General features: G+C 40.1%; 2 protein-coding genes across 6 annotated transcripts in view; one reads left to right on the top strand and one right to left on the bottom strand.

Annotated features, from left to right (window-relative positions):
• The window catches only part of Rarb (retinoic acid receptor beta), a 376875-nt gene extending 364261 nt beyond the window's left edge, over nt 1-12614 (top strand). For all 3 annotated transcript variants that reach the window (XM_048795452.1, XM_015489560.2, XM_048795453.1), the window contains exons 6-8: nt 7700-7904; nt 8696-8854; nt 11108-12614. In XM_048795452.1, coding sequence (XP_048651409.1) covers nt 7700-7904; nt 8696-8854; nt 11108-11304 — 561 coding nt within the window. In that variant the 3' untranslated portion in view covers nt 11305-12614. The remainder of the gene's footprint in view (nt 1-7699; nt 7905-8695; nt 8855-11107) is intronic.
• Nucleotides 12615-12661: 47 nt separating this feature from the next.
• Nucleotides 12662-19315, bottom strand: part of Top2b (DNA topoisomerase II beta) — a 43880-nt gene continuing 37226 nt past the window's right edge. Inside the window, exons 32-35 of one of the 3 annotated variants that reach the window (XM_048795450.1) lie at nt 18052-18162; nt 15488-15598; nt 13959-14053; nt 12662-13149 (exon numbers count right to left, since the gene is read on the bottom strand). In XM_048795450.1, coding sequence (XP_048651407.1) covers nt 12982-13149; nt 13959-14053; nt 15488-15598; nt 18052-18162 — 485 coding nt within the window. In that variant the 3' untranslated portion in view covers nt 12662-12981. Of the gene's footprint in view, nt 13150-13958; nt 14054-15487; nt 15614-18051; nt 18313-19315 lie in introns of those variants that run through there. The other 2 variants (XM_015489559.2, XM_048795451.1) reach the window with 2 other exon arrangements.

Genomic DNA, 19315 nt, shown 5'->3' with positions numbered 1-19315 from the left:
ATTGAACTCAGGGGCACTCAACCACTGAGCCCCATCCCCAGCCCTATTTTGTATTTTATTTAGAGACAGGGTCTCACTGAGTTGCTTAGCGCCTCACTTTTGCTGAGGCTGGCTTTGAACTCTTCCATCCTCTTGCCTCAGCCTCCCGAGCTGCTGGGGTGATAGGTGTGTGCCACCGTGCCAGCTCCTGCATCTTCTTCATTTTCTCCTCCTCCTCCCTCTCTCACTACTTCCCCTTTCTCCTACTCCTGGGCTTCTGTGTGTGTGTGTGGGGGGGGATGCTGGTGAGGGATGGCTAAGAAGCACATCAATAGATTAGATGGTATCTTACCTGTTGCCAGGAATATAGAAGCAGGAGGAGCTGAGCTCAGGAAGGCATGTACATTTGCATTCTCAGGGCCATTAAAACCCCTGGGTGTTGAGGGAGCCATGCCTGGGTCTGACGGTGGTGTGGATGTCCATTCTGTATTGTCAGAAGGTGCTGGGTGCCTATGAGTTGAAGAAATGATTCTCACACAGATTTGCTGAGCACTTACTGTGGGCCAGTCACTGGGAACATGATGGTGGAGAGAAGGGATGAGGCCCTGCCCTTCCACCTGGCCTGGTCCTGTCCCCAGTTTTACCACAGTACTTATCTCCCCTGCCCCACCCCTACTCCATCCACAAACATGGCTGCCCATTCATCCTGCTCCTCTTCAGCTTGCCCCAGCTCTGGATAGGGACTACAGGTGTGGTCTCTGAAACCAGCGTGCCTGGGTTCAAACTCTGGCTTTGCTTCCTACTAGCTGTGTGACCTTGGGTAAATTACACCCATGTCTGACATTCAGTTTCCTCATATTTAAGATGAAGGTGATAGTAAGCTTCCTTTTAGGGTCTGGAGAAAGTGAAATGTGGTACATATAGTTCGGTACAGTGTTCAGTGCCTTGTAAGCCTCAGTCCCCTTACACGTTACAATGGTTGAGCTTCAGTACATCCTCACAGATTCTGTTATTATCCACATTTTTATAAACGAGGACCCTGAGACTCCCCAGGGGGGAACCAAAGACCTGTAGGGTTCTGTGAGGGGGTTTTCAGCCTCTGAATAAAGATCCAACCAGAACAACTGTGGAGGAGAAAGAGTTATTTGGGGGCTGATGGTTTTAGAGGTCATGGTCCATGGACAGCAGACTGCATTCCTCAAGGCTTGAGGTGAGGCAGGACACCATGTGTGGCCCAGGGAAGTGGCCCATAAGTGATCAGAAAACAGAGAAAGAATCCACTTGCAGATGCAAAAATCTATACCCCAAGGCTGGATCCCAATGGCTGTCCTTCAGCCACACCCTACCTACCCACCCTCAGCCACCACCCAGTTAATCCCATCAGGGGATCAATTCACTGATTGGCTTCAGGCTCCCACAACCCAATCATCTCTCCCCTAAACCTTTTGCGTTGTTGTCGCACACATGAGCTTTTGGGGGACACCTCACATCCAAACCGTAACAGGAGACATTGAGCAATTCTCTGATGAGAAGATGATTTGTTAAAAGTCTGTGGGGGAGACTGAGTTTCAAAAAGTAACTCTGCTTTTGACATTGAAATGCAAGTCCGGGTTTTCAAGTCACCCACCTGCCCACCTGGCTGCTCAGGATCGGAGGCACAATGTCCCTCCTTCCTGGGCCAACTGGACCACACTAAACTCTTTCCATCCCTTTTCCTGGCCAGCTCCCCCTCACAGCCTGAAGGCCACGTCTCCAGAAAAGTCTTCCCTGACCACACTTGATCCGCAGCCCCTCACGACTGGGCGCTGTCACTACCCTGCCTGAAGACATGGTGTACTTGGCAGTGGGTTGGCTGTGCCTTCTGCATGAGGCCATGGGCGCAGAGAGGACAGCCACCAGGTGGGGGTTGGTTGCTGAAGCAGGAAAAGGCCTTTGGTGAAGATCTGGGTTGAGTAAGTGGTTGAGTCAAGTCGGGGGTGAAATTTCGAATCGCAGCCTGTGTGCTGTTGTCTGAGCCCCGCACTGTGCAAGCCTGGGGGAGGTCCTGCCCTGTGGGGCGCTCAGTTTCTCTGGTTCCTGCTGCCCTCTGCCCTCCCTTCCCCTAAGGAGAACTTTCCCCTGCCAGTCACAGCGGCACCTGGCTTCTGGTGACGCAGAAAGGACTGCCTGCATCACTTCAAAACATGATTTGTGAGTCCTGAGGTCCTGGAGACCGTGTGGCGGCCCCGGAGGGTCGCTCCCATGCAGACCTTGCGTCCCCTTCCCAGGGACTCAGTAGACACCAGCCCAAGATGCAGAGAAGCAAACTCTCATCTTGGAGCCCCGCAGCCTGAGTTCAGGCTTCAGCATTGTGTCAGGTCACATATGCCAGGAGGAGGAGGTTTTGTGTCTCTCTGAGCCTCAGTTTACCTGCCCATGAGTTTGGACCTGTTCCCTGGTCGGCCATGGTGAGGAAGTCAGTGACCAAGGAGCAGGCGCCACAGCCAGACTCCCTGGGTTCAAACCTTAGCTCTGCCACATAGAAACTAAACAACCTTTATGGGCCTCCGTTACCCATCAGTGAAATGGGTATGATGGTAGCTCCTCCCCAGTTAGGTTGTTGGGAGAATGAACTAATTCCTGGCTCACAGCAAGTGCCTCTTTAAGCAAACCGTCATCATCATCTCCATCAGTATGCGGGAAGCCCCATTGCCTTGTCGAACTGTGAAGTACTGGGCAGCCTCGGAAGCTACGCTGCCCTCTTCAGTAGCCACATGTCACCCGTAGCCAGGGAGGACCTTGCCCTGTGGCTGAAGTTGCAATTGCAACTTAGTATTCAGAAGTGTAACCATTTTTTCTTAATGACATTTTTAAAAATATTGATTCCATTTTGAAACAATTTTGGACATACTATGTCCAAAGTATATTACTAAAATAACTTCACCTGTTTCTCTTTTTTAAAGTGGCCAGCTAGAGTGCTGGTCTGGAAAGCGGGTACAGTGCAATCCAGCACGTAGGTTTCCTTCTCAGAGAGGGCAGGCTGGAGGCAGATCCACTGGGAGAACATTCTGGGTGCCCTATATGTGTCATTGTTGTTATTATCTTGCTGAAACTCTCTCACAAGCACTTGGGGACAGGTAGTCAAATCAGATCAGTATCTTCCCATAACTTTCAAATACAATCAGCATAGAGACAAAGAGATTGAGCAATTTGCACTTTCTCCTTTGATGAAAAGCTGAGCAATTCGCTTATGAGGCGAAAGAGGGTCTGATGAGGGAATCCTGTCCATTTATTTAACAGGTATTTATTAACCATCTGCAGTGTGGAAGATACTGTCCTAGATGTTAGTGACACTGCAGAAAGCAAGATGGATCAAGAGCAGTCTCATTCTCAGAGCTTATATTCTAAAAGGGAGATAGGCCAATAAACCCAGAAAGTGACAAAATATTATAAAGAAAATAAAACAGGATGGTGGGTCATGCTGTAGAATACTATACAGCAAGGAAAAAATGATCTACTGCTGCATACACCAAACATGGGAGACTCTGACATCATATTGAGTGAACAAAAGTCAGACATATAGAGAATATACGGTATAGTTTGATCCGTCTTTAGTTCAAGAGCAGGATAAACTGAGCTCTAAGAAGACATCTATTGCTGCATAATATATAACCACTAGACTTATCAGCTTAAACAATGAGCATTGTCATCTCACATGTCACTGTGGGTCAGGAGTCTGGTGCTAACTTAGCGGGATGGTCCTGGCTCGGCATCTTGCATAAAGTTGCAGTCAAGGAGCCAGCGAGGGCCCTAGTCATCTGAAGGATTGAGGGGGACTTGACAATCTGCAGCCACAGAAAAATGGGTTTTAGGAAACACAACCAACTGTATTTTCTGAGAAGCTGAACTTTAAGCTGAGCTCTCGTAAGCAGAGTCAGGCACGTGAAGATCAAGGGAAAATCATGGAAAACAGAGAGAACAGTGTGCCTGGCAGCATCTCAAGATGACCAACGGGAAGCCATTAGGCCTGTTTTAGCAAGGAACAGTTACTCTGCTGATGAACACCTTGAATGGCGTGTGCTGGCCGCTGTGGACTGACCTCATAGTATTCTCTAGCAGGGGTGGAAATGAAGGAATCCTTAAAGGCACTCACCAGAGGAGAGGCACTGGCTGGTTGGTGGACGAGTCTGTGGCTCTGCCTCTGGGTTCCTACATACATTTTTGCAAGACTGTCAATCAGGCTGCTCCAAGAAGGCACACAGCAGGCACGTGCTTGTTCAAAGTGGTGGAAAGACACACGGTTGTCTTAGGCGAAGGCAGGAAGAAAGGGTTCTTGTGCCTCGGAGTGAATCAGCCTGGACCATCAACAGGAGCTTTGTGCTGTCCCACAGGATTCTCCTTTGGTGCGTCAGCCTGGCCCAGGCTATTTTTACCCCTCTCGTGGGGCCTGCGTGCTGGTCTTTCGAGAGGAGATACCCTCCTTTCAAACAAAGCATGTTTTCATCCCAGAGAAGAGCTTGGTGGTTGCCTCTGGCATTTGATTTCAGTGTGACAGAATGAAACTGCTTCATTTCTCTCTGAAGGCAGCAGCAGCCAGTAGCTGTTAGGAGGATGCTACACACTGGGCCCAGCCTGTTTCAGGGCAGACCCAGGGAAAGAAGGCCCCTTGGATAAAAGATGACATTGAACCAACCCTCTCTTCTCAGGCCACGTGCATCCGTCTCTGGATGCACCCTTTATGCTTGGTTTTGAACTTTCCTGGGAGAAAGAACATAGTTTAAATTCTTCATCAGAATCCAGACACGGTCCAGCTTTGGGGAAGGAAAATCCCTCCAAATAGGGAGTTTGTGTGCTGCAGTTTGCAATTAAATTCAAGGGAGCAGTTGACAATTTTCCAATTCCTAAGTCTAGTTGTTCTGTTTCCAGCAAATCCCTGGGTTCCTTCATTCTTCTGGGGGACAGATCCCATGCATGCCCATTTCAATAGAATGTTAAAGGTGCAAAGAGTTATTTATCCATGTGATTCCGGACTATAAACGTGTCTGGAGGTTTTGAACCTATGGGTATTGAGCGTACTGACTTGGTCACGTGATAGCTCCCTTGGGAGCCAGTGCTTCCTCAGGTTTCTCCCAGGAGCTGAAGGAACTTGAGGCATCCTACCATTGCTTGTGTGGTCCTGGGCACCATGCTTTATGTCCTGGGTTCCTTTCAGGGAATGTGTGTGCCCCTTGATGTCTGGGGTTCCTTGCTATTCAGATGGGGAATGGCTTCGTACCCCCTTAGCTACCAAGATGAGGTGAGACACATCAGCCAGTCAGGCACCTAGAGGAAATGATGGGACTGTGTCAAAGAGATCCTTGGACAAATATCTGAGAGGGGAACATGACCACCTGTCCAGTGAGATGAGAGCTCGCTGTGATATTATGATAAATCACTCACGTTCATGATCTCACAATGGGGGACTTTCCAGTTCACTGTGCCACGTGGTCATACAACAGGGACATTAGGAAGTGTTGAGAACAGGGCCTGACCCCCACTGTTCCTCTCCCCTGTCACGTGAAGTTTCTGTTTCCAGGCCACAGGCTCTGCACTCCTGGACACCAGGTGGGGCACAGAATAGCTGTGCAGATTGCATGCTGCACAGAGCCACCAGCCAGTGGGACAAATGAGGCTGACATCCAGTCAACACTAGGCCAGGGGTCAGCTAACCGTAGAGAGGTGTCTGAGTTTGGATATTGGCATAAAGAGAGGAGGCAACTTTGGAGCAATGGGTAAGGGAACAGGCTCTGGAAATAGCCTCAATCATTTCATGTCTCCAAGTAGTTATGTGACCTAGGATAAGCCCTTCGGCTTTGTTCCCTTGTCTGTCATATGGGGTGAGGGTGTCACTTCACTCATGGGTTGATATGAGAGGTAGCACATGCAATTGCTTTACTCAGCACAGGCCGGCACAGGGTAGGAGATGAATGAAACTTTAGCTCCTAGGTGTTGGGGGTGAGAAGTGCTAATGGCTCTTCTGGGGATTCTAACCAGGAAGACACTAGTTTTGTTGTTGTTGGCAGAGCCAAGTCCCTCCACGGGGAGTCCTGGTGCCTCCTTCCAGGTTCACACTGGAGTCCTGTTTGTGGGAGGATGGCCAGCTCCTGAGTCACTGTCTTGGAGATAGCCAGAGCCAGCACAGGAGCCTGTGTGCTGTCTAGAGCAACAGCCCAGTCCCCTGGTTACTGTGGTCCAGAGGGTGGGAGGCTCTTGCTGATCACCTTGCCTCTCGAGATGGCCTTGCCCATGGAAGTGTCCTTCCTCCAAGCCCAGCAGTTCCCTGACAAGATGAAAGATGTGACACAAATTTTTGTTTCAGGAACCCTGGTGGGACTGTGGGCAGGGTGGGGGGGGGGCGCGCTTTTCCTCCGAGCAGTTCCCTTGTAGGTGTCTTCCTCAGAGGGCCACTTGCTGGCCATGTGGCCATGGAACTGCAAGAATGCTGGCCTTTCAAATCACATCTGTTCTCCTCCAGGTTGACACAGAAGTAGACACTCATGAAGGTTACCCCCAAACTGAGTACAGCATCTGGAAAAAACTCAGTTCCCTCAAACTTCTGGGATAGTCACTTCTGTCCAGAGTGCATTTAACACATTCTCTCTCTCTCTCTCTCTCTCTCTCTCTCTCTCTCTCTCTCTCTCTCTCTCTGCTTCTAGCAACTCTGGGACTTTCCCAGAGGGAAAAGTAAAGTATGGAAACTTGTTCTGCAGAGGACTTTGACCCTTGTTGGTCAAGAACAGTGTAGTTCTAGGAGGCTGAGTGCTCTGGAGTGCACAGAGCTACCTAGCAGGACTGAGGGCAGAGGGAACCTGAGAACAGACTGTCCCTAGAAGCAAGGTGTTTAAGTCGATCATGTTCCCAGTGAGGCCTAGGGGCACTGTGCAGTGAGCTGTCAAGAAAGCTGCAGGCTTCCTAGGAAGGATATATCTCGTGGGATCAAGAGACTGCAGTGACCCAGGCTTCTTGCCCATAGAAATCCTGCCTAGGTGTCAGGGCTGGGTTGAAATGCCACTTTTCATGGATCTGCCCTTGATTCTCCCCTGGCTACACCTAAGCTTTCCTTCTGAGCTCCCTCATGCCTTGCTGCTTCTACTCCTGTGTCTGTGTGAGCAGAGGTATATAGAAGACAGGGCCTAACTTGGTTCAAGTCAGACTCAGTCACAGGTTCTCACCATGACACCAGGCATAGCTTATCTGAGTCTTGTATCCTTCATCTGTCAAATAAGAATAATACCTTACCAAGAAGTTTGAGAGAGTGAGTATAGGGTATGTCCAACACTTGGCATTTAATAGATGATAGTTAGTATTTACTTTTGGTATAAAATAAGCTCTTTAAAATAGAGTATTATTCATCTTATCCCTAGCACCTGGCCCAGTGCCTGAGAGATAAGTAGCACAGGATGTGGCGCACAGTAGCAGTTCAAATGTTTATTTGAATTAAATGAATTACTTTCAGTATAAAGTTACTTTTCAATTTCTTGTGTTTTATTTACCATTCCCTAAATAGCCCTTTTTCTTTTTTAAACTTTTGTAGTTATTTAATGAAAAGAGCTGGAGAAGACACTTACCAAAGTGAAGCAGACTACTCCATGTGATACATAAGCTCCTGGAAATCTTCACTTCTTTCCAGCTTACATCTGATTGATGATCTCAGGATAGACTGGCATAGATAATCCATCAAATATATGTTTTTTTCTTCCAGATTCTTAGAATTTGCACCAGGTATACCCCAGAACAAGACACCATGACTTTTTCAGATGGCCTTACCCTAAATCGAACTCAGATGCACAATGCTGGATTTGGTCCTCTGACTGATCTTGTGTTCACCTTTGCCAACCAGCTCCTGCCTTTGGAAATGGATGACACAGAAACAGGCCTTCTTAGTGCCATCTGCTTAATCTGTGGAGGTACCAACTACCTAGAAAATGCTCATGAGATTCCATGAATAATAACTTATGATTTATGGGAAACCCCTCATCCCCATTTTGCATGGGGAACAGCCTGTGAATCAAGCATTCATGCTTGGGTTTGTTGTATTTGTTCCACGTTGTGATAAATTACATAATGGTGTTTGGGATTCTTCTGCTTTGAGAGAAATGCCAAAAGGCTATTTCTCCAATTGCCACAGTACTTTTTCAAGGGAAGACCGACGATGGTAAAATAGATTACTTAGGGACATTTTAATGATGACCCAAGGGACTTGCATGTTCTGTTTGTTAATATAGTGGCTAGGAATACAAGTTATTGCTTGGGCTCCTCCATCCTTGGAGGACTCGAAAAAATATGGCATTCTTCTTTGTAGTGACCCCTGCTGGCTCAGGAGGCTTAATCTCAAGTGGTTAGAAAGTAATGGCTTTAATTAAGGGGCAGATTTACCTTGCTTTTCTAACCATAAGGCTCAAGGTTCAGTTTAGTAGTGACATCTCCTGGTCATGAGAAGTAATTCTTTCCCTGGGACGAAAGCAACCAAGGCATCCAATGTGCTTCTGACAGAGTGGGACAATTTTTAAGAATCACTTTTTAAAGCAGATGCCTATGTATTCAAATAAATGTGATTGAATCATCAAATTAATTAAGTCATAATGCAGTAGGAACAGGAAGCGAGGAAGAGGGGAAATGGGCAGGAATCCTCTAGCCTGCAAAATATATAACCCTTTCCATTCCTGATATTGTTTAATACTCTTTTCCTGGTATCTAGACCGCCAGGACCTTGAGGAACCAACAAAAGTAGATAAACTACAAGAACCATTGCTGGAAGCACTAAAAATTTACATCAGAAAAAGACGACCCAGCAAGCCTCACATGTTTCCAAAGATCTTAATGAAAATCACAGATCTCCGTAGCATCAGTGCTAAAGGTAGGCCTTCCATGCTGTACTGGAGTCACCAAGTGGAACTGAGGGCCTTACCAGGTGGCACTGTTTCTTGAAACTCCATGTTTTAATTCAGGATGTTTAATAGCCACTTTTTAAAAAAAATTTTATTATTTGTTTTTAGTTGTAGGTGGATATAATACCTTTATTTTTATTTATTTATTTTCATGTGGTGCTGAGGGTTGAACCCAGTGCCTCACCCATGCTAAGCAAATGCTGTACCACTGAGCCACAACCCCAGCCTCTAGTAGCCACTTTTAAAAAAGGTTTAGAACTTCTCTCTCATTGAAATCAAAAAGAATTAAGTTCTTTTTTCTCTCTCTCCCTCCCTCTCTCACACATACACACACAACATCAAATCTTAACCTACTCAATTCATAAGCTCCTTCTAAGAAGTTTCTTCAGTGAGACATGTTAATATCTAGCATAGAATTAAGAGTAGAAGAAAAAAAGTACATACCAGTTCCCAGTGATCTTAATAGATCATTGAGAGTTTTAAAATTTGCATGACTAATTAGAAAAACGTTGTTTTCAAGAGACTGTACCATATAACAGCCTTTTTAATTTTCTGGTTTTATACCTTTCACTCCAACTTTCATGTCTGGTTTATATAAACTTGATATCCATTTCCCTGAACATCTGAACCCCAAGATAATTGAACAGAACTTAGGGAAATTGTTACCGGTTAAGCGTTTCTGTGTTTCTTCATCGTTGTACCCATAGCTCTCCTGTGCATAGGCAGATATACTTTGCACACTTCTAAGCAAAAGAATTCTTGCCTTCCTAAAGGCTATATTCTTTATTTAGTCATTTTCAATTTTTGCGGCTACTGGAGCAATTCTAGAAGTACCTAGAGCCATACCACAATTGTTAAGAGTAGGGTTTTTCTATATAAAGAGGTCACTCGGCAACTATACCTCCTACCAGTTGTGCTATGATTTGTCAGGCTTCTTTCCATTTTGCATCCTCTATACCTGGAGACCTTGCCAGGCCAAGGAACAAACCCTGCATGTCAGAGTGCTTAAAACCACAGTGAATTGGCTTGGTTCAATTCTCAAGCTCCTAAGAGGTTTCCGCAATGAGAGATTCTAAGTTCATCCCTAACATGGGATTAAGAAGCAAAAGACAGGTTCCAGTGCTTGAAAAATGGAATTATGAATATATCCTTATTTCTTTAAATGAGAGTGTTAAACTATCATTTTCTAGAGATAAGCAGGCCAGTGAGACATAATAGAAATTTATTGTGATCATGGAAATACTCCACAATGCACACTAATAGTGTGGTTACTGGACACATGGTTCTCAAGCATCAAAATGTAACTAATTCCACTGAGGCACTGTTTTTCTAATCTTATTTTATTTAATGGGTTTGTTTAACTACCCACTCGTGGCTATCGGCTTTTGGATGGGTATTACAATCCTAGATTAAGTTATTGAAAACCACCACACATTGATTACTCAAGTCAATTTCTCCAGTTGTGGATAGTTGGCATCTTTCAACTGTCTCATTTTTAAGATAGTCTCTTCTTTTATTGGGAACATACCTTTGTGAATTATGCTTTCTCCTGAAACTGACTGAAGCATTGGAACTATCAATGTAAACATGTCACCACATCTCTGCTGCTTTTCTGTAAAGCAAACATGTTTTACTGTTGTAAAATTAGGATAGCCTCTGGGAGGCATTGCCTGCACAATATTCTGTTTTCAAGAGGAGCAATAGTATCAGCTACAGTGGCCATAAACTCAGGCTTTCTGTCAGCCCACTGTGACCGTGAGCTCGTTAAGAACCTAGTCTGCAGATAAGCATGGTGGCACAGGCCTGTAATCCCAGCAGCATGGGAAGCTGTGAGCAAGTTCAAGGCCAGCCTCAGCAACTTATTGAGGATCCAAGCAACTATCTCAAAATTTAAAATAAGACTGGGGATGTAGCTCAGTGGTAAAGTGCCTTTGGGTTACATCTCCAGAGCCACACCCCCAAAGAACCCAGTGGGCTTCAAACTACAGAACGCATTAACATCACTTCTGCTGGATGATATTCCCAAATGTACTTGTGACTGTATTTGAGAACTACAGTAATGGATGCATCATTTTCAACAAAGATAAAAGCCACTGATCTATTTTATAACACCTTCCTAAGTCTGAGGAAACACCCTTGTTAAAGTTGATGAAAAGTTGGTCCCTTTTTAATCTACTGTGAGTCCTTATCTTAACCAGATTTCTGTTATCTCTTTTGAAAAGGTGCAGAACGTGTAATTACATTGAAAATGGAAATTCCTGGATCAATGCCACCTCTTATTCAGGAAATGCTGGAGAATTCTGAAGGACATGAACCCTTGACCCCAAGTTCAAGTGGGAACACAGCAGAGCACAGTCCCAGTATTTCACCCAGCTCAGTGGAAAACAGTGGGGTCAGTCAGTCACCATTGGTGCAATAAGACATTTCCCAGCTACTTCAAACATTCCTCAGTACCTTCAGTTCCGGGATTTAAAATGCAAGGAAAAACATTTTTACTGCTGCTTAGTTTTTGGACTGAAAATATATTAAAATTCAAGAAGGACCAAGAAGTTTCGTATGTATCAATATATATACTCCTCACTGTGTAACTTACCTAGAAATACAGACTTTTCAAATTCTAAAAATCAGCCATTTCATGCAACCAGAAACTAACTAAAAGCTTCTATTTTCCTCTTTGAACAGTCAAGATTGCATGGCAAAGACCCAGTCAAAATGAGTTAGCCCTGGTTAAGTTTCTGAGGACTTTGTACATACAGAAGTACGGCTCTGTTCTTTCTAAACTGTATGTTTGGTGCTTTCCTTTTGTCTTGCATACTCACTCAGTAACCAAGACACCAAGGTTATGAAATAGACTACTGTACGTGTCCACCTAAGAAAGGTTCAAAAAGATCAGTGTCTTGCTTTCTTCATGGATAATCAAGACATCAAGGTAAGGAAATAGGACTATTGTACAGTATGACAAGATAAGATATTCTAATTTAGTTAGTATGGAAGCTTGTCCTTGCTCTTTTTGATGCTCTCAATTGCATCTTTTATTTCATGTTGCCCAGTAAAAGTATACAAATTCACTGCACTAGCAGAAGAGAATTCTGTATCAGTGTAACTGCCAGTTCAGTTAATCAAATGTCATTTGTTCAACTGTTAATGTCACTTTAACTTAAAAGTGGTTTATTACTTGTTTAATGACAAATTCACAATAAAAACAAAACAAAAAAAAAATACATTTTTACAGTAATGATAGCCTTCAAGGCAAAAACACTTTTCAGTGTTAATAAGTTTTTGTTTACCTGTTTCACAAGCCATTAGGAAAATTTCATGGGATAATTAGGCTGGTCTACCACCTGGACCATGTAACTAGTGTCTTTCCTGATTCATGCCTGATATTGGGATTTTTTTTTCCAGTTTTTTTTTTTTTTTTTAATGCCAAGGGGCTAACATTAACTCCCAAAGGCATGGGCATTGAATCTGCCTCCTTTGACCTTGTTCAATCACTATGAAGCAGAGTGAAAGCTGTGGTAGAGTGGTTAACAGATACAAGTGTCAGTTTCTTAGTTCTCATTTAAGCACTAGTGGATTTTTTTTTTTTTATATTAGCAAGTCTGTGATGTACTTTCACTGGCTCTGTTTGTACATTGAGATTGTTTAACAATGCTTTCTATGTTCATATACTGTTTACCTTTTTCCATGGAGTCTCCTGGCAAAGAATAAAATATATTTATTTTAAAAGTGTGTGGGAGCTTTTACTATTTTTTATTCTTCAGTAAAGAGACAGAGAACACAGTTCCATTTTTAATGTTTAAATTTCATTTCAAAAAGCAGGTCTGTAGTCTGCAACCATGACAATTAAAATCTGTGCTAATGCACGATATTCTATAACAATCTACAAGCCAATCAGACAGTACATGACATTTCAATGAGTAAAAAAGAGCATAAAACTGTATGTGTAAGAACAAAATGTTAAAAGGCCTACCACAATAATAAAAAACCATCAATTACATCATCACATTAAAATAAGCCAGATGTACAAAAGTCTGAGACAGAAAAGACAAAAGGACAACACAAGGTATTTGTTAAAATGTTTGTGCTCTTTGGGCACTTAATTAAACATTGCAAAATCAACATCTTCTTCTTCATCAGACTCTGCAAAATATTTTACTTCTTTCCTCGCCCGACCGGTCCGTGGCAGAGAAGGTGGTTCAGAAGTAAAGTCTGAGGGGAAGATGTCCACATCTGAATCCTGGTCAAAAGATGTTTTCTTCGGTTTCTAGAATTTTGATTTAAAACCCAAGTTAAAAAAGAAAATAGTGTTAAAAACTATTACATCCACTCCACTTACATTTAAAAAGTATTACAAATAAAGGTGCTTTGAAATTCAGAATCATTGTAATGCTAAGCCTTAAAACCCATTTGGGAAGGAATAAAAGGATTCAATACAAAATTTGCCACCTTGGTAGTTTTCTATATTTAATATTTATTCTGAAAATAAATATTATATTACCCAACAAATACGCATAATGCCCAAACTAGTAAAAGTTCAAACTTCCTTTTTGAGTATGTATAAGAATGCATGGGAGAAAAACATGATGTACAGTGTGTAAAACAGTTTATAAAAATATAGAAGAGTCACAGAAGACAACTGAATGAATGAGGTAAAAAGTATCACAAAGTTACAAATGTACACAATTATATTTCTAAGTTCTAATAGGTAGAGAAAACAGGGTGGGGAGAAATATCTGATGTCACCAATTTACCTTTAAAAGAGTGTTTTTGGAAAAGGGTCGGTTAATTGAGAAAATTAGCCACAAATCTTTCAAGTTAAAAAGAAAGTATTTTTCAAATAAGATATAACTACTACAGCTCAGTGGATGAAAAGGAAGATTCTAAGGAGGTTAATTAATAGGTCTAGTTTTTAGATAAGTGTGCTAATTATGTAAATTTATACTTTGTAATTATTTAACTGTATTGATATGGTGCTAGGTTTCAAGATATTACAAGACAATAATAAGTCAACTAAGTCAGAGATCAGCTTAAATAAGATGCACGGTTATGCACTAAAATAACATTTTTTATTACCTTGCTTGTTGTTTTAGATGTTTTCCTGCCAGGGTTATAGTCACCTTCATTTTCTGAGCCAGAAGCTTTCCTTTTCTTTGCCCCTCGGCCTTTACCTTAAAATAATACAAAAGGTTTTTTCCTCCCAAGGGTAAATGCAACATAAAAACAAATGCAAAACATCATTTCTTAGGCATGTCCAATCGATGCAGCACTGTAATCTGATCTCCAAGAAGACATACACTTTGGTTTTTAATTCTGTTGTGTTAGTATGACTAAAAAATATTTCACAAATACATTTATTAAACTAGTGGGAAAATCCTGGAGACAAATTTTAATGACCAAGCCCCTGATAATAAAATATTGGCATTTTATGTATGTGGTCCTTGGGCCTGGGAAGGAAATCCCTTTCAAGAGTGCTTAAGTTACATATGATGGTAAAAACTTCTTTTAATTTCCAATTTGTTCTGGAACAATACTTTTAAAAATATAAAACATGAATTAATAAAAAACTAATAGCATGTTTAATTAACACAAGATGCTTATTCTCAATTATACTTATCACAGGTAAGTAAAACTGTAGATCCCACTTAGATTAGCAGTGTTAGAATAAATTCCCCACTATTAATTATAAAAAATAACATGTCAAATCCATATTTATTGTCAAACCTACACTCACTACATTCAACATTATTTTTAAACCTACCTAACCTCTTATTTTCATCATTGGAGGAAGAAAGAAAAATAAATTGCACTTCTAAATCTTAAATGCCATGATAGTTATGATCTACACTATACTGGTAAGAAAAGACAGCCTAAATAATCTTGGGATATCATAGTTGATCTCATTAATCAATGAAGTAGCACTTCTAAATTTGTGAAGGTTTCAAACTGTGTATACCTTAAGTATTGACCTCCCCTGTCCCAGTCCATGATTCTTTTTTACACTTACATGCGCCCTAGTTTCCCTGTAGTTTTATAGTCCTTACCAACCAATACTTAAACAAATACATTGATGAAAATATTCTTTAGTTTTATAAAAGGCTAAAGCATTTACTCTGAGTGTTATGCCTCACATATATATTCAGTCTCACATATATATTCAATATCTTTAAGGGCTTTCCATTCTGGAGGCAAAGAAAGGGTACCAGGAAGAACTGGCACTAGTTCCTTGTGTGGCCCTGAGTATAGTCATTTTGTTTTCTAGATAATTGAAGTGGGCTAGATCTAGGACTCTGAAGTGCTAAATCCCAATTTGCCTTTCTAATAACAACATTTAGTGAGTTAGGTGCAGAGGTCTTTAAACAATTCTTAGGAATTCTTAACTAACCTAGTTAAATCTCTGTGTTTTAACGGGTTAAACAAAGAGATGGGACTAATTGCTTTATTTCCTTTAGGCTCTAACTCAATACCGATTCTTAGACATACTGCTTATTGAGGAGGAAAGCAGCTTAAAATAAAATAGGTATCCAGACTCTCTAAAGCCAATAAAATAAATCAATCTTTTCCAGATGGCATATGTTAAAGGTTTATATGAAGATAAGCCTCACCTTTTGGTGCTGTAGTCTTCTTTGGAATGCCAAATTCTGAATCAGAATCAGAGTTCACAGTTTCTACTACTTTCTTCTGTTTGGGGGTTCTCTTGGGCTTAGGGCCTGTATCTGAAGATGGTTTTCCTATTAAGCAAATATCCATTTCATCGGTCATTGTAATATACTGATCAACAAAACAGCTGAAGTGAGTTCTGAAACAATGAAATTTCTTACTGCTGACAAAAAAATGGAGTGGCCCTAAATAACATGGTCTCTCTCTGCTTGATGCCAGTGTAAAGGCAAACAATTTCTTATAGACGACAACTGCTTTTTATTTAATTATGTGTAATTTGCTTTTAAATAATTCAACTGAGATATTTTAAGGGCCATTAAAATGAATTAAACAATTTTAAATATAATATAGTCATGACAAAAAACTAACATCTGACAAATTATAATCCAAATACAACTACATGTTAAGTTCTAGTTTTGAAAATAAGTTAGAATGGGCAAAGAGCATTTTTTTAAAAAATATTTTTTTTAGTCATAGATGGACACAATATCTTTATTTATGTATTTACTTTTATCTGGTTTTGAGGATCAAACCCAGTACCTCACACGTTCAAGGCAAGTGCTCTACCACTGATTCACAGCCCCAGCCCAGAAAAGCACATTTTTATAGAATCCTCAAATATAATGAATAGAAAGGAAAAAAAATACATGAAAATCCTAGATAAATAGACAACAGATAGAAGGTCTCTACTTTGTTGTATTTTGTTTTAAAAATAAAGCATATTTTTTAGCTTATCTATAGTTCTTCATAAAAACTGATCATTACTTTTTACTTGTGTAGTAAAATCTAATTTGGAAATCTATGTATTGAATAGATAAATTAATTGCAGATTTTTTATTAAAAATTAAAAATCAGTGCTGAGTCTATGGAAAATGTATTCCTAGTCTTAATCTAAGATGGTAGAGATAAGGTACCCTCACTAGACAACAGCAGGAGGAACTCCACTTCCCTTTTTTTTTTTTTTTTTTTAAGATGGACACAATATCTTTATTTTATTTATTTTTATGTGGTACTAAGGATCAAACCCAGTGCCTCACATGTGTGAGGCTAGCGCTCTACCGCTGAGCTATAACCCCATCCAAGGAACTCTACTTCTTTATGGTGGTAGGAGCCAAAGACTATGGTTTTTCCCCACTTTGAATCCTAATGACTAAATCTACCACAAGAATCTTGAGGCTCCCTACAGTAGGAACAAAAATGTGACAAAGCTGGGTAACAGGGATTATGTTTTTATTCGGCAAGTTTTCCAAACCTGTAGTGCAGTCGCATTTTCAACACTACCAGACAAACATAGTTAATTATCTGAATATACAGGTTGCCTTTTTGCCATAAACAACTGGGATTACAGAATTTAACTTGTATAATAATACATGTAATTTAGGACTAATACAGAAAATCTCAGTGAGACATGATGTGTCTTCTTATTGAAATATTTTATGGGAATTATATTTTAGAAGAACACTAGAGGGAGAATTTGGAGGAACCAGTATAAAACATATATCCCAGAGTTCGCTTACCTGAGAGGTAAGGGCACCAAACTATTTATTTAATTATAAATAAATAATTCAGTCAATTACTTTCATAATAATAGTTCAGTCACTGAACTAATACTTTCCTGCCCTCAACTAAGGACAGCTGAGGGCAGGAAAGTATTAATATGCCAGCACAACTGTAAAGAGAAATTCCTCCAGCAAAGAATGTATATGCTAGTCAATGGGTACTGAAGAGCTAAGGGCAACCGGATATGGGTATATAACCCAGTGTGGCTAGAGAAACTCTTTTATAGCCAATCAGTGTCACCACTGCCTTAATATATTCATAGTTTAAGTAGGGAGTTTTATAGTTATTCTGCTCCACTCGACACACAAGTAAATATAATGGTGTGGCATGGTGTAGATTTTTAAGATCCTTAGGGAACAGCCTGTATTGTTTATTTGTTGTTTTATACAGCATCTCAGTTAAATCTATCTTTCAAAGTACAGTATTGTCTTCCAAACACAAAAGACCAATACTGATCTCCTTCAAAAAGACCAAGGTATATACTTTGGTGCTAGAAATAGATTTATAAATCAACGTGGTGTTTCATGGATGATCTAAGGCTAAGAAGAAAATTACATGACTCATAGAGAAAAAGAGGATCCTAACTGAACTAACCAATCTGTCACATAAGGAGTAGAGGCAAGATTGACATAGATAAGAGTCAGGCTACTAGAATAAGATTTTTAAAGTGGATTGAAATCTTCTCTAACAAGGAACTTTACCAGAAAACTACTTTTAGATATCAATGCATTCGATAATTATAACAGCTTTAAAATGTAGTCTTGTAAACATTTTAATAGTTGTCTCCCATTTTCTAAAATGAGAGATTCTCCTTATACTGATTTAAACTTTAACATTATTATAGTGACATCCTAGCACAAATAGTTCAAATTATATTAAATTTCATTTTACATCAATTATCCCTACATGGCTTATGCAATGTTTAACACAATCAAATAAAAGCACATACCCTTTTTAGCAGCTACTGTTTTACTTGGAACTTTATCTGTTTGCTTCAGACCAAATGATGGTGAAAAAACAGAAGCAGTATCTTCTTCATTACTGTCAAATTTAGCTGAATCTAAAAATTTCAAAGCTGTTTTTAGTAAAGAGATTCTATAAAGACCTCTGAGTAAACTTTGATTCTTTTAACTGATGACTTCTCTTTAGCTAGATAATTGATCTTGTAAGTTTCTATTTTGTGATCATATAATCCACAATACACAAACAGCTGAAAATAAAAAATATATCAATGTTATACCTCAAAAATATTAACTCTGCTGTGAAACAATACAGAAATGCATAGAGTAGTACCCCAAAACTAATCATTTAAAACCTAACTGACCAGTTAAAAATATATATACTGCTGATTTATTTTAAAATAATATATGAAAAACTCCATTGGTTATTTTAGTATCTAAACAAATAATACCACTAACCTTTCAGGAACATTAGTAATAATGTTCAAATGTAAAAGAGTAGTAGGCTTCCATATTTTTAAAATCAATAAATCACTGGAGATTAATTAAAAGGCATGCATGCAGACTTACCTTCAGTTAATTTTTATACACAAATTAGTATAATTAGGCAATCAATTATTTCCTCCCTCAAACCACAGCAGGAATTTTAAAATAGCTACTTGGATTAAGTGAATATTTATACATAATGATTTTGACATGTTGTTAAAATGAACGTCTATCTATACATATAAAACATGTACCAAATTTAGGTAATGTCTGTGTGTATTTAAATATACGTGTACTTAAAAATGTAAGACAGTGAATCAAGTAAGTAAAAATGTCACACATTAAGAAACACAGGAAATTAAAAAATACACCCTGCTTAAATTTGTTCCTCTGAAGGTTTTAGTTTCTTAGCTACTAGAATGTAGTAAAACAAATCTGCATCTATATTGGTACCCTGAGGACTTCACAATGCCATGAAAATCAAGTTTTCATTTTCCAATTTTTTTTTATATTTCTTTTCTCTCATTATTTAAACACTATATCAATACTCTTTACATAAATAGTTTAGCATCTGTCTATCTATATTAAATGTTCCATAACACCTATTCCAACCAAATCAGTTGTGAATCACCTCAGGAAAAGTAAATAAACCTTAATATACTGAGAAAAATGTAAAAAAGTAGATCCCTACTCATAAATTATTCAGAAATTAAATCCTGACCTAATGATTTATCTACTGATTTCTCTCCAACCAAACACAGCAATAAT

Source organism: Marmota marmota, unplaced genomic scaffold, assembly GCF_001458135.2.
Source record: "Marmota marmota marmota unplaced genomic scaffold, marMar, whole genome shotgun sequence".
Lineage (NCBI taxonomy): Eukaryota > Metazoa > Chordata > Mammalia > Rodentia > Sciuridae > Marmota > Marmota marmota.
This window is presented reverse-complemented; position numbering and strand designations above follow the sequence as displayed.